The sequence below is a fragment of the Anas platyrhynchos genome, chromosome 6, assembly GCF_047663525.1.
Source record: "Anas platyrhynchos isolate ZD024472 breed Pekin duck chromosome 6, IASCAAS_PekinDuck_T2T, whole genome shotgun sequence".
In the NCBI taxonomy this organism is placed as follows: domain Eukaryota; kingdom Metazoa; phylum Chordata; class Aves; order Anseriformes; family Anatidae; genus Anas; species Anas platyrhynchos.
This window is the reverse complement of record NC_092592.1, coordinates 13,231,506-13,246,947: the sequence shown is the minus strand read 5'-3', so window position 1 is coordinate 13,246,947 and position 15,442 is coordinate 13,231,506. Positions and strand designations below refer to the sequence as shown.

Below are 15,442 nucleotides of genomic sequence, written 5' to 3'. Positions count from 1 at the left end.
AAAGGAAATACTAATTTCTGACATGCTGTTTAAAGGAATATAATCTGTAACATGCCATCATTATGACACCTACTCACCCTGCAAACCGGAAGGCCATATTGGCATTAAATTGTCCTTTCCGGGTGTTCAAAAGGACACTAGAAACACAGGAGATCTAAGAACAAGAATTCAGAGATCATTCCTCCTGAGGAACATGGCTTCCTTCAGGTCCATCTTTCCCAGCTCCTGAACTCACCTTTCTCCTTTGAACTGTTATGGGCAATTACACTAATTTCAGAAGTGGAAAGGTAGAGGAGTCGCCAAGCACAGAATATACCTCTCCAGACACCCCTAAAACAGGATTCCATTTTTCAGCTTTTGCCGAAACATTTTCTCCTTTTAAACAGTAAACTAGATAAAATCTACTTTCATATAATGCAATTTTCCTCTTTGCTTTTAGCACTCTCTAGCTGCTCATTACTGGAAGAATTAACTGCATATGAATTTATGCTGTTATAAACCAGCCAGAACCTCAAAGCTGATATGTTATTTTAACATTTTGCATAGACAGCCAATGTGTCTCTTTACTTTACTTTAAACATAACTATAAATGCTTCCATTCATTACTGCCTGAATTTATTGTGTGCACAGCTTTCTAAAAACCTCAGCTTTGCATTTGCTAATGCACATGCTTTAACATGGAAATATTTCTCTCAGAGCCTCCCATTCAGACACAATGTAAATGGGCAGTGTCAGGAAATAGTACACCTGTCTGCAGCCCTGCAGAAAGAATATCTGCTTAGGACAGGAAGTACTCTAATAAATTGGACAGCTTATGAGTATTGATATTGAAACCCATGGTAAGGATTCTATTAAATATTCAGCCTCTGCTCCCGTTCTCTAAATAAATGCTTTCAGGCTTCCTACTCTAGCAGTTTAACCATTTGAAGGGCCCGTCTCTGGGATCGCGTATTTCTCTTGACGTGAATTAATTTAGGATTTGGGTGTAGGCAGGGGACTCTTCTTGCCAACCCAGAAGACTTTCTCTCCTTTTGCTCTGTCATCAATCATTCAGGCTCTCCTCTCTCTCGGAAGCAGTCCAGCATTGCTGAATGACAAAAGACTGATGTCACTTCTGTCTGTTACTTGCAGGTTTGCTGCCAATCTTATTTCGGGCGTGCAAGACTATAAAGCTTTACTAGACACGTAAGTAACTTGGAAGGAGAGTTGCTGTGGAGCCCTGCTCTATAGGGCTTCTGATTCAAGGGTGCTGTAACATGCCCAAAGTGAGGCTGTGTCACACCTCTCCAACATTTGGAAGGGCTGGAGATCCAGCACGGCTGCTTCAGCAATTTTTTATGTGCTTTCCGCTTTATTACTGCAGTCTAATGGCTTGGGGAAGGATGCTTTTTGATGCCTGGCAGTCATCACTTGCGCTTGTGCAGTGCAACCCAAAGGACACATGCAATCTTCCTAACAGAGCTACTGAAAGCACGCCAGGAGGGCCGTGCTCCCAGACCGAAAGAGCAGCAGTGCAGAAATGCAGCCCGCACCCCTACCTGGGTACCAGCCACCTGCCGTGGTGCCGTACCCACCGGGTACTGCACCTTCCATGTACAACATCAGCCCTCGGCACCCCCACCAAAAGAAAAATAACACATCCCACCAGAAGAAGGAAGCCTTGCCACAAACAGTCTGATTCAGTGGGTAATGAAAACAAACAGGTTGCATATTCCATTGTTACTTTCTGTATATAAACTCAGGAAGGGAATCCATTCTTTTTTAAGTCATGAGGCAGCTCATAACAGCATTTTACAAAGCACCACCTAGCCTCACCCAGTGTGTTCCAATTTTACTGCTAAAGTCACTGCTCCCTGAAGAACAGAAATAGTGGTGAACCACGCACAGCAGACACCACACCATAAAGGAGCCATTTTCCTGGCTGGAAATATAACAGGCTTGTGTGATATGCTGTAACCAATGCTTATTTGGATGCAGAAAGCAAAAAAAAAATAAAGTTAAACAACATAGTCCCTATCTTTTATGAATCAGATAAAAAAAAAAAAAAAAAGGGAAAAAGGTCTGTTTGATTTTTCACTTCCAAAGTCTGACAGCTACTCAGAAAGTATAGAAGTAGTACTTTTTTAAGAAGTACTTTTGCACAAGATATGTCATAGACCAGGACTGATGTGCTATGAAGTACTGTTGCTTACTAATGCAGTTCATTGCATCTTTATATAACAGCATCTGAGATGAGCTAAGAAACTGCATTACTCAACCAAAGGATAACTTAAATTATTATTTTTGGCCTTACTACTCTAGAGCCAAAGACTCCCGTGATCAGATTTGCTTGCCTTAGGTCAATAATCATTTAAGTCCTCAGTAGAGCACCCTCGTATTATGATTGCTGTTTGCTTATCAGCCCTCCTGTATAATTATGAGGACACCCTAATTGTACCATCTTCAGTTCCTTGTTGCTGCCAAGGACTTCCACCAGCAAGTCTGCTGCTAGCTTCTCCAGGGTCATCCCACATGCAGATGCACACATTCCAGCCCAAACCCAAGTGTTTAGTTTTAACTGTGCAGTTACTCCATACAATTTCCAGGAATCAGTATTTCAGAGCATGCCAAACTTGCTAATGTAAGACAGTCACAAGATCTTAGACATCTACTAAATTGGTATAACATTTTTGGTCCCATCAGTCAGAGTTAATAATTCCCTTCCTAACTGCTGCAACTACAGATTGTTTTATCTAAATCTACCATGCTAATCCACTATTTTTGATTACCATAGATGCTCTCTAAGACTTTTTAACACTTGTGTGCTAAATAACATTTTAAATACAAGAGGATTTCTGCATTATACAAAAGGAAAGAAGGGGAACACTGATAATCCTATTTTGCTGATGAGGAACAAAAAAAAAAGTGAAGCAACTCTACAAGGAAATAAGCACTACCAAGACTTCAACAACCAGGAACTGAAGTGCATATCCCTGGTTTAGAATTTTTGCAGTCCTAAAGAAGTTAAACAAGCTAAACTAGCATAAAATGCTACCCTGTACCAGCTGCTTGAGAGTAACCCTCCTTGTGTGCTGCTTTGCCCTGGTCCCTTTCAGGCAGGCTTGAAGCTTTGTCCTTTTTTGCTGAAGGAAAACCTCTTCAATAAGGTCCTCTTGTGGTCTCTGCAGCCTCTCGTAAGTGACAATCCCATTATTTCCTGCTGCAGTGTCAGTGGGATATTTTACAGTCCATAATCATAATTGCAATAACTTTTTTTTCTTGCCACTAAACAAGCCTTTTAAGAAGTGTCGTTTCCATGTGCCTTCCAATTAAAGGGGAATGGGTTTTCAGTATTTACTTCCCCATAGATCTAAGTAAGGATTAGCACATAAGCAAGGCTTTCTGAAAAACAGAAATGACTTCTGCGTTGCCCCAGCCATTCCTGTTCACCAGGCACAGCCCTTGCGTCCAGAGTGGAGGCCTTCTCACATGCCGCTCTAACTACTCAGTACAGAACAGGGCTGCTGTCATTTGCACTGAATTCCATCATTACTTTTTTTCAAGCTGCTACATCTTTTCCAGCCCTTCTGCTGCTGCTGGCTTCTGTCCGGGCAAGTTTCTGGGGTCCCTTCTAGGCAGGCTTCCCAAGCACATTGCAAAACTGCTCGTGACCTGCTATTTCTTCTTTTTCCACTAGATGATAATGCAATTGCTTAATGAATATGCATGAGGCTGCCAGGAATGATGTATTTAACTTTGGTATGGGAATTCATCTATTTCCCTTATACCGTAATCTCGTTTTATTATTCAATTTGTGTTATACCTGATCTAATTGTAACAGAACAAAGGACAGATTAGATTTCTTTTCCTTTCTCTCTCTCTCTCTCTCTCTCTCTCCCCTCTCTCCCCTCTTTTTCTCTGGCTTTGTTTTTCTTCTTCTCTCTCTCCAGCCATGCTTTACCTGTTGATTTTGCTCGTGGACAGCTGTCTGGTCATCCTCTCTGTATGAAGCAATACTATGGACTCTTTTCTTCCTATCGTCTTCCAGGACATACCAAAGATACCCTTGTGGCCCAGAAAAGCAGTGTAATGCCAGAACCAGAGCACATCATTGTTGCTTGTAACAATCAGGTAAATGGGTGTTCTTTTTTTATACCTTTCTATATTTCTTAGTTTGTTTAAATTTACTCAAGAAGAGCCTAATCAAATCACTGTTCAGAAACACAATTAGCGTGCTACGTATGAGCTCGCTGCTTACCAAGGATTTGCTGTCAATATTTCCAAAAGATGCTTCTGCAGCATTTTTGTCCTTAGTCTACATTATGCTCTAAGTACAGCGATGCAGAAAAGAGGAATGTGGCAGAATTCATTTGCCTTCTTATTCAAACAAAAATGTTTATTAAACAGAGGAGAAACCACAGAGGAAAAAAATCTTATTAGAGTGCATTTGCTGGAAATACTTTTCTCTTGACAGTCAAGGATTGGCACACAATGCACGACATATATACCACCTTCCCATGTAAGGGGGACTAAGTTATACCTGCAGAAGTCAGCACAGATGCAGGCAGAAATACTGAAGCATTAGACTGAGTCTGGCCCAACCAGCAAGTCCCCTCAAGCAACAGAGTACACTGGCTGGGCAGAAGACCTCATCACCCAGCTTGTGTAGCACTGCAGCTGTAGTGTACCCACAGGCCCCCTTTGAATGAAGGGTTAGATCCCAGCAAGTAACTTTTCCAGGAAGTCCTGTTCTTCACCTCAATAGGAAGTTCTCTGAGTTCTGTAAGCCATTTTTAAACAAATAATACCATGGAAAGTATTTACATACTTTGTGTTTTTATCTTCTCTTGTGTTTTTACGCTTATTCAAATAACATATGTTTGTTTTATTTGAGTCCAACGTACCATGCAAGTACCATATAGCCACTGCTGTAAAAACCCAGCAGAGGTGAGCCCTGGGCCAGTCCCCAGTGGTTTTGCTCTCCGTGGTCCACAGGCCCGGCTCTCCAGGCAGGACTTCAGCACCTTGAGAACATCTACCCAGGCGAAGGCAAAGTGTTATACCAGTAATGGCCCAACACATCTGTGACTGTTCTTCTGAATTCTGTCTTTTTTTTTTTTTTTTGCAGTTTTTTGTTTTGGATGTTGTCATTAATTTCCGTCGCCTCAGTGAGGGAGATCTTTTCACTCAGTTACGAAAGATAGCCAAAATGGCAGAGAATGAAGAGGAAATGTTGCCTCCAATTGGCCTGCTGACAACAGATGGAAGAACAGAGTGGGCAGAGGCCAGGACGATCCTTATGAAAGGTTAGCAGCAGCAATCCCAGCTTTCTCTTCTTCATCTTCTTGCTCCTCTTCCTCCTCACCATCATTGCCTTTCTTTGCTGGGAGTGAACCTTACAGCAAATATAGGACTGAATGTGCAACCTCACTGCTGATTTTTTTTGGCAGGAGGAAACTCAATGCCTGTAATCATTCAGATGTACGTTACAAAGGAAGCAGCAGATATGATTTGACCTTGTGGCTGTGTATGTTTAAGTGTTATACCATGTAAATACCTCTCGTTCCATTTTCTGCTTTTCATCACATAAATTGCATTACATCAGATTTTGTGATTTGTCTCTTTCTTCATATCCATTATGTACCAATAGGAGTGATGTACCCTCAGCTTTTGGCAACTATTAGATGTTTTTCGTCTCATCTAACAAAGGCATGTAAAAGTTAAGCATCTATTTAATCTAGCTGTGTACTCTCTCTAGTCAATGGAGAAAAAAGAGAAACTACCAAGACTGATTCACCCAAATCTTACGTATCTAAGAAAGGTGACACCAATTATAATTTGGGGATAGTTACCTCTCTCTTCCAACAACAGACAGCATTTAGCTGTCTTAGATGCTGGACTTTGGAGGCCCGACTTTGAAACAGATGAAAATAAAGGGTGGAATCAGTCATCTCTATTGCTTCACACCTTAGATATTTCACCTTGAAGCTGAATGATGTAAATGCCCTATTTTTATCCTTTTAGATGACTTAGGTATTCATTTTTCCCCTGTGAAAAAATGTTAACTCAACTCTTTATTCCCAACTCAGTAATGCCACAGAAAAGTTTGCCGTTTTACCAATGCCATGGAATATACGAGAGCTGCCTATAGTCTCAAAACTTTTTTAGCATCCCAAGGAAGATACTCCCTTTTCCTATTCAAAGTTCTCTGTGCTTATTAGGGCGTTATGTATGTTACTATATACACCTGCTCCTGACTGATATTACAGATTAACAATAGATAACAAAGACAATAGTAATTCTTCTGCAAGGCTACATAGTCTATAAATAATGAGAGATTATTAAACTTTTCACTGATGAATGATACCAGAATGCATAAACCAGAAGATTCTCTGGTTTTCCTAAAATCTGCATGTTAGAACTACAGAGCATCTATCCCACTGTGTTCTCCTTACGCTCAGTCAGTCAGGTTGTAACACAGTAGCTTAAAGAAAGTTAACAGATAAAGAAAGTTAACAGAGGAACTACGATTTTTTCCCCCTGTTAAAATAACAAGATCCCAACCTGGTGCAATTTGCAGGGGACGACACTCCTGTACTAGTGAGTGCTGGTGCTGATGAATTCTGGTGTGTGTACTCTCACGATTAAGGATGCTCAGAAAGTGCCTTTTAAGACAGGTGACTCGGAGGCACCTTCTAGCTTACCTCTGTTAAAGCAATGAGATTCATTCCGTGAACAGGGAAAATTAGATATTCAGAGCTGCTAGGCATGACATAATTCATTACAGCTAAAATTCACTTGTGTTGAAGAATCTTACCTCTCTGGATTGACACTGGATACTATTTCTCTGAAATGCTTCGCTCTCATTTGACTCTCTAAGATTCTCATTTGCTTTTAAGTCCATTACTGCTGCATAGCCAGGCCCTGTCTAACTGTTTAGCTGCTTTGGTTGTCAAACCTCCTGCTGGTAGAGCTCTCACTCTCAGGAGCTCCACTTCTTTGTCCCCCTGCTCAGCAAAAGTTTTGTTTGTGCTTCTCAAATAATCAGCAGAATTAGAAGGTCTAACAAACCTGAAAGAAACTTCCCCCATCGAAGAGGAGCCAGGCAAACAGGATGTTAGGCAAGGCTAGAAGGGAAACCTTCAAAACTGCCGGCCCCAGTGGGGGCTGGCACACCTTACTCCTTGAATTGCTGGAGCATGTGCGGACATCATTCTGCCCCTGCCACTCTACATGCAACTTCAGATTTGTGAGTGTTTTCCTGTTCTTAGCTCCATACTAGCAGAGTCCAGCCCCCAATGATGCACAAAGGTGTTAACCAAGTAAAAGCCATGCTCTCTGTCTACAGGTGCTAAGTTCATCTTCTGCCCTCAAAGATGATGCTCATAATTTTGAAGAGCTGGCATCAAAACTCAAAATTACCTCCTTTATTTTCTTCTCCCGTTTGGATCAATATTTCACTCTTTTGGTATAAGGCTATTGTTAATTATATGAAGGAAAAAAAGCAGATGTATCATTCAGAATTTTCTTCTGAATCTCCTTTCTACCCACACAAAATTTTGTCAGGGTCATAGCTTCTCTGAGATCATGAGTGCCTACACATCATCAGTAGGGTAAATTAATTTGGAACTAAAGTCAGTGTTCAATTTCTTCATAATCCATTACATAGCCTAAAATAAATCATAGGTTCACAGGAGAAATTCATTTCATGCATTTTTAGAGGAGAACAGACTGTTTTCAGTCAGTTGTGGTCATTTAAAGCAAAAAAGTTGGGGATTGTCTCACTGAAAATGGGTTCACATTCTATTCAATAGACACATAATATTGAATAACTAAGTACTATTTGGGTTGATTAAAAAGTAATCATCACTGAAGAATGAATTCCATTGAAGTATTTCATTGAAACATCACCAGCTTCAACAAACCTATAGTCAGGACACTAGAAACCAGCATTAAAAAAATATTTGCTTTCTTTAGATCATAAACACTTTTCCTTTATTTTCTGTCTGCTCTTTTTTGTTCTTGTGTCCAGGTCTCATTTGACTTCTAATTTCCACTTTCTGCACATGTTAAGCCTGGGTTAACAGACAATAAGCACTTTCCTATTGCATATATGCCAAGCATACTGTTTCCATTTCACACCTATCATTTCATCTGTTCTTATTGCTTTCTACTCACATCAAATAACTCATTCTTTGATTACAGTGTACTTCTAACAAGACAACAAAATTACTAGTGGTTATAAACAATACAAGATTTGCAGTCACTAAACTCAATTTTGTGACTCAGTGAACTCGGCACAGTAGATCCAATGCCAACAAGAGTAGTGGTTTGTCACCATCTTGTTAATCCATGTTACTTTCTTAGCTCTTACTTAGAGCTGGAAAGTTGTCTATGTAGACAGTAATTCTCTGAGGCAATCTCAGTGTGCAGAAAGCAAAACAAAATGAGATTTCAAAAAATATTGTTATTTGCTTTTCACTGTCTAAGCCTATAATACGGTACCAGTTTCATCTTTATGCTTTTTTTCTCTCCATCTTTTCTTTTTTAAAGCAGGGAAGAGAAAGATTCCTGTATTTTAATGAAAACCAAGATAAACACCTAATCATTTATTTTCAGGCTGCACCTTTGGGTAAAGCAGTGAATACACCTTGACACCTGCAGCTAAATAATGTTTGCAATCCCATGTCATCTTAAAGAAAAAAAGGGAAAAAAATCAACAAAAACTAATAGAACCATCTCAGTGGTGTTTCTGGATTACTTGGCATTTGCCAAAATATTCATTTTAATGATGAAGCAAATCAACTTAGTTACGCAGCTGAAAAAAACAGACTCTGCACTAGCAAAAGGATCTAAGCAGGGATCCCATCCTAGGCCACTTGCATTAGTACAGCTCCTCTAAATACTACAACGCTTTGCTGTTACATATGTTTACAAGACTCAACAGACCGTTTTTCTTCCTTATCAGTGATGAAATGTTAGAGTCATAGAATATCCTGAATTGGAAGGGTCCCTCAAGGATCACTGAATCCAACTCCTGTTGTTCTTACAACAGTAACTAACAGGGATAGAAAAGCCGCTGGTGAAGCAGTGTGAGGTGGAAGGAATCACTCCACAACTGCTCCGTACTGGGCCAGAAAAGAGGATGGCTCAGGAAGGAAAGGACAAACAGCAGCTTGTAGAACTTACAAAGGAGACATATGCTTGCACAGACACCAAGTAGAGGGAAGGTCTTCTAAGTGAGGAAATTTTAAAGGAATGGTGATAAACACAGACATCTTTGATTTATAAATACAGTCAGTATTTTAACTGTATTCAGGCTGCATAATTAAACCACTCTCCTGAGTATAGGGGCTGCTGCTGTCTCATGCCTACCATATCTGAATTCAATTCCAGATTTTTTTTGCATTTTTTTCCTTTTTAAAGTAAAACCCCAGAACCTCAACAAAGCAGAAGTTGACTGGCCAAGTCAATGTATTCATGTGCATTAGAAGTAAAAAAAAAAAAAGTCTTGCAGGGGTTTAGGCTTTTTCTAGTGCTTCTCTGTTTCAGCTCTTTCTGAAAGATTTATTTCCCATATCTAGTCATGGTTCTTGAGATCCTGTGCATCCCATTGCTTGATATGATAATTTTGTGAGTGTTTGATCAGCTCTCTGAACATGCCTGGTTTGTCTGTAAGGACATCTTTCAACTACTTTCCTGTTTCTAGCAAATCTTAATTTTATTCACTGTAATACCTGCAGTCAAGCTACCCTGAAGCCATATGTCAGCAAAAGGGCTTTATATCTGTCAGTGATGTGAGGGCAGCAGACACAATACAATATCTATAAACCCACCAGATAAAATAAAGCAGGGCACTGTGCAAACTGTGAGCACTTTGTAAATCACTATCCAGTTTTTCCTTGAAGATGCCTGTCCACAAATACCAGCAACTTGTGTATACAGGGCTACTTTCATTCACACAGCCCTTTTCAGCCTTTGTGTTTGTGAGCCCAGAGCATCTATGGAATAAATACCACCATTACTCTCAGACAAACAAGTGTCATGTACTAAAAGAACTTTATGGCCGAGAGGACAGGGACACTTATCCTTTATAAAGCTTCTGAATGCCTTAGAAGACAACTCACAGGGCCACCAGTGTTTCACATGTTGCAGGGAAGCACAGGTCACTGGCATCTGGTGCAGAAACTTCAGCCTATGTGCTCACAGGAGCCAGGAAATCAATTACAGGTTCCTGGCTCAAGTCATTCTAGGAGGTGGCAGGAACACCAGGTGCCTTCCCTAGGACTCTGCTTCCTGGGGAGGAGCAGACGAGGTACTGTGTGCCCCACCATGTCCCCACACAGCCTGCAGGAAGCCAGGCTGGCCACCTCTGTCACTCAGGGTCCCTGGCTGCCAGTGCTCCCTTGCAGGAGCCAACAACAAGCAGCAAGAGACATCACCTTTCCGTAACCCGCAAGAGGCTACAACTCTCTGCTTCCTTCCCTATCACCTGCCTTTCCTTCTCGTCGCCTTTGACAATTATTGTATATTTGCACTTTTTTCTGCACTGAGTCTGGAGAATGACCCTGCATATCAAGCATGTGTTGCTTTCTAGCTCCTCATTAACCTACGTTACTCATTTCTAAAAGGACTTTTTTTTTTTTAACATTGAAAAATGCTTTTCTTTTAGAGGATCAAACTACTTTTCATATTTGCAAAACTGAGAAACATGTACATTTTGAGATTGCTCCATATTTCAAATGCATCTCCTGAACTGAGCACAGATTTGCTGAACTCTGATCAAAATTTCTTGCAAGTCTGTTCTGTCTGAATTCACATCTTTAGTTAAAAAAGTTTTCAAGAAAACATTTTCATGAAATCTGGCAAAACCAACAGATGAAAGCTGATCCATAAAGAGCAGAAGGAACTTTAACTCAATGTTTAAAAGTCCTTTATCCTTTGATCTTGTTAACAACCATTTAATAGCAATTAATGATGTTACATGCTTTTGAAGAAAACAAGTCTTTGTTATAGGCTCCACAATTCTATCCTTTCAATTATGAGCTGTATTAAGTCCTCAGAATTAAATAATTCCTGTGCCTCAAGCTGGCCCTCAGAAGCACAGCAAACCTTTACCTTTACATTTTACTCAGAAGCAGCCAGAAAAAGCACGTTATATTCAGAAACACACAAATGATAGTGGGGAAGTGGAAGGTGGCAACTGATGGTGTGGGCAACACTGTGTCACAACCTTATCCATGTGATACAGGCAGTACACCCTGTCCAGGGGTTATTTGCATTGCAACAATAAATGATCAGTGATAAAAGAGTTGAAAGTTTTGATGCAAGAACAACACAAAACCAACACGGGCCCTGCTGTTTCTTGTCCAGAAAAAGGTTTTAATGTAAGAACAGCAAAAAGCAGCATAGGTCCTACTGCTCCACAGCAGAATACCACAGCATTGCAGCAATAGCATGAGCTCTGATATTCTCCTTTTTCCACCTGTCCTCTCTGTAACTGTTACATAAAAAATAAGTAACCAGCGCTTGCTATAAGAGCAAAATCGATCTATTTGGTTGTATTAGTACTTCAGGAAATTAATGTCAGAAAGTGGACATTACGGAATCATATTGAATCACACCGAAGTTAACACATGAATGTCTTGGGGTAATGACTCTTTGCACCAGAGATGTTCTGCTGTTGAGAGCTCTGCAGACAGCAGCTCATGGCAGAGTGAGAGTCAGATCTTTAATGCTGTCCAAGGCAGCAGGTTCCCCAGCCAGTCTTGCACTACAGGTAAGATGTGAACGTTTCACTCTTTTATCTCCAGACTCCACTAACCGTGACTCTCTTGATATGATTGAACGATGCATATGCCTGGTGTGCCTGGACAGCCCGAGCGGGGTGGAACTCAGTGATACAAACATGGCATTGCAACTGCTACATGGGGGAGGCTACCATAAAAACGGGGCCAATCGCTGGTATGACAAACCTATGCAGGTAAAAACCTTACAGTACTATGATATTACTTGCACGTGGCAAAGAACTTCAGTTGTGCTTGTGGTAGGGACCACTTAGAAGCAAATGGGAGAGGGAGGTGGTATCCGCATCCACCAGGCAGGGCTGGTGCTCCCTGTGGGGCAGGGGAAGCAGACCTACTGCCTCACTGGCTGGGGGTTTTCAACACAGGGACACTTCCACCTCCCACAAGGTTGGTGTTTGCGCATGAGGAGGCAGGGAGACAGACAGACATAAGATAGGCAAACTTCTAATAAAAAGCAGTACACATTTATTATATTCAATCAAGTGGAAAAAAATGCTGGACAAACAGTCCAAAACAAAACAGAAAAGCACAATAGCTTTCCCTGTTTTCTCTTCTTACACATTTTCCCTACATCCTAGAAATGCTACTGTTTGTAATTTAGTCTGTGTTTAAGTTAGTATTAAGTTCCACTTAACAGACTGCATGTTCATTTAATAACATTCTTGTCAAGGCTTTCCTGGAAGTGTTGATTTCTCAAGCCTCTTTCCCAATCAGGCTTTGATTGTCATATTTGAAAGTGTCACATTGTTATTTTCACAGTTTGCAATAGACTCAGGGTGAAGCAATGTATTAATCTCCAACTGTCAACACTGTTGACACCTCATGAAAAATTGAAAAAACCTTGACTGATCCACTGGTTGTGCAATGCTGGTTGCTTTTGCCATATCTAAGAACGGCAACACGAAAAGAGAGACCACTAAACAAATTTCATTTGCACTGATTTATCCTAGTGCAAATCTATTTCAGCAGTCATTCCTGATTTATGCCACTGCAAATGACATCGTTAGCAGACTCCAGTGCTGTGTTTTTAAAGAATGAAATATTTGTCTTTAAGACCCATTTGTCTGCGGTTAGACTCCTCTGTTATTTGCAGGGCCACTAGTTAAGATGTTTCAAGAAGATGAGAATAAACAAGCCCTTATTTTCATTTACTGTCAGAACATAGTGGGAAACAAATACATTTGCATAGTGTGCAGGAGCACTGCACCTGGTGCGATGTATGCAGGGCAGAAGTAGTTCAAAGGTGAAGAGAAATTGTTCGGGGGAAAAGATCCCATTTTCTTTCATGCAAATAGGGATTTCATAGATAGCCATTTCCACAGAAAGACTTGCTCTTTCTTCCATACCCTTCTTCAGCTTTGCAGTAAGGCATCAGAAAACATCCAGGTAAACTTTCTGCATCACACACACACTCTGTGAAAGCCTCATGGAAACTACTGGAGACCAAGGAGACAGGATGTGCACATGAGGACAAATTTACAGAGTGAGCTGAGTGTGAAAAATCCAGCCAGAGATGCTCCAGAAGAAGGGGGGTGGAGGATAAAGAAAAAGGTCAGGAAACATGAGACAGGTTGCAGTTTGCTCTGAGACATTGGGTGTTGTTTGAGGTGCAGAAATAACTGACTGCACAAGGGTATCACTAACTCACAGTGCAGCAGTTATACCAGTATGCAATGAAATCAAGGAGGATGAGGGGAATGAAGAAAACACCACCAGAAACACAAAGAGGAAGCAGGACATTAAAACAAGCCATGAGAAAGCTATCAAACAAGGATGAGCTTGCTCACTTGATATGAAAATTGTAATAAAATGCGATACAAAGGGACTTCCCAGGTAAAGTAGTTGCACTACTCCCAGCTGGGGAAGAACGTCAGCCTGGTTTTTGTGAAGTTTTTAATATGTTTTTTAGTGACTGGGGTTTTCAGTACCATAAAGCAGATGCTAAATCCAATGTCCAGATTACAATGGGAATTTACCAAAGTTTACATTCTTATTGGCCTCAGTCCAAAACAGCAGCATGAAAGGGATTGAACGTAAAGACTTTCACAGGACAAGAAAGTCTCCCATGATAAGTCTGTAAGTGTCCCACTGATCTTTAAGTCAAGAAAGTCCTTGAAGCGAGCAATGACAACCTCACTTTTTAGATTGCCATCGTGAGTAACCTATGATTTATTCACTACATATTTTGCACTTGTTCTCTCCTTTACTTAGTTTGTGGTAGGAAGAGACGGAGTCTGTGGTACCGTGTGTGAACATTCCCCTTTCGATGGCATCGTACTGGTGCAGTGCACTGAACACCTGCTCAAGCACATGTGAGTCCCCTCTCAGTGCAGCTACTACCCCAGGAAGCTTCTGCCAGTGGCAAATTTCCCCTGGTGCACAGGGCCACTAAGCCCCGTTCAGCTGCTGGAAACTAGTCACTCACCTGCTAAAAAAGCCGTGTTTGACAAATAGACTCTCACTGTGAGCTTAATGACTTTTCTCTCACATACTAACAGGAAAGAAAGCTCCAAGAAATTAGTCCGAGCTGATTCAGTAAGCGAGCTTCCTGCTCCACGGAGACTAAGATGGAAATGTTCCCCTGAAATTCAGGCACACTTGGCATCATCAGCAGAAAAACTCCAAAGGTAGCACATAATCCTCACTTTTTTCAATGACTGCAAGCTGGGAGCTACCCAGCACAGTGTGAGCAGGGATGGATTTTCCCACAGAGGGCCCCTCTTGCCCTCCTACTCCTCCTCTTCCCAAACACAGCTAAGCACGGGCATACCTAGCATCTCTTAGCGGAATGGTACCCTATTGGGCTGGGGCTACTTCATGGTGTTCAGGAATTGCAGCGCCAATGTTGTCCTCTCACTTAAATACTAGGAAAAGTAACCACCACTGGTTTAAAAAAAAAAAAAAGTCTTGTCTGCACAGGATGCAAATGGTACAGGACCTCTATTTTTATGGGTACATTTTATGGGTTTGACCTTACTAAAGCAGAGGACAGGGCAAGGGGGATAAGTATATGGGACAGTAGACTACAACTGGTTTGAATAAACAATTTGAATTCAGGAATTTTATTTGTTTACATCCATGTTGCTCCTACAAAGGTTAATTCTTCTGATTGTGTTTCCAGACTGTAAAAGATTTGCATGATTTGAGGGGGTGGGAGGACAAAGAGATTTTCTTCAAATTATTTAGATCACAGGCCTGAGTGCTGACATGAACTCTCTGTACAGAATTAACACAATGATATGATCGGCTGTATGTCCAGTGCATTGGACAAGACCTCAAAGTGGCTAGAAGCATACAGGAAAGTATGCAAACATTCAGAATGCAGAGTAATTCCTTTTTGTTTTTAAATAAAGGTAGTAGTCCTCTAAATTGAAACTTATGAGGAGCTCATGGCCTCCATCAGGTTTTAATTGACCCATTTCTCACACTTGTAAATCTTAAAGAAATTTGTCCTGAACAAAGGAGGCCCTGACTTAGGCTTCAGGAGTGAAAACACTAGGTTTAAAAAAAAAAAAAAAAAACAATGGGGGGGAGAGGGATGTTACGCAGATGACCCTGAGTACCACAGCTCACTTTAAGGCCGCAGATGACAAGCCCAGCCTAGGATCAGTACGAATAGAAGTCACTGACTAGGAAGAAGTCACCAAGGGCCAGGA

General features: G+C 41.0%; 2 protein-coding genes across 7 annotated transcripts in view; one reads left to right on the top strand and one right to left on the bottom strand.

The window, feature by feature from the left end:
- Positions 1–15,442, bottom strand: part of LRIT1 (leucine rich repeat, Ig-like and transmembrane domains 1) — a 129,107-nt gene that overhangs the window by 88,028 nt on the left and 25,637 nt on the right. The gene's annotated exons all lie outside the window — the stretch shown is intronic.
- CHAT (choline O-acetyltransferase) overlaps positions 1–15,442 on the top strand; it is a 35,296-nt gene that overhangs the window by 8,537 nt on the left and 11,317 nt on the right. The window contains exons 5-10 of the mRNA XM_027460407.3: positions 1,132–1,185; positions 3,930–4,110; positions 5,108–5,285; positions 11,793–11,962; positions 13,998–14,098; positions 14,285–14,413. Coding sequence (XP_027316208.3) covers positions 1,132–1,185; positions 3,930–4,110; positions 5,108–5,285; positions 11,793–11,962; positions 13,998–14,098; positions 14,285–14,413 — 813 coding nt within the window. The remainder of the gene's footprint in view (positions 1–1,131; positions 1,186–3,929; positions 4,111–5,107; positions 5,286–11,792; positions 11,963–13,997; positions 14,099–14,284; positions 14,414–15,442) is intronic.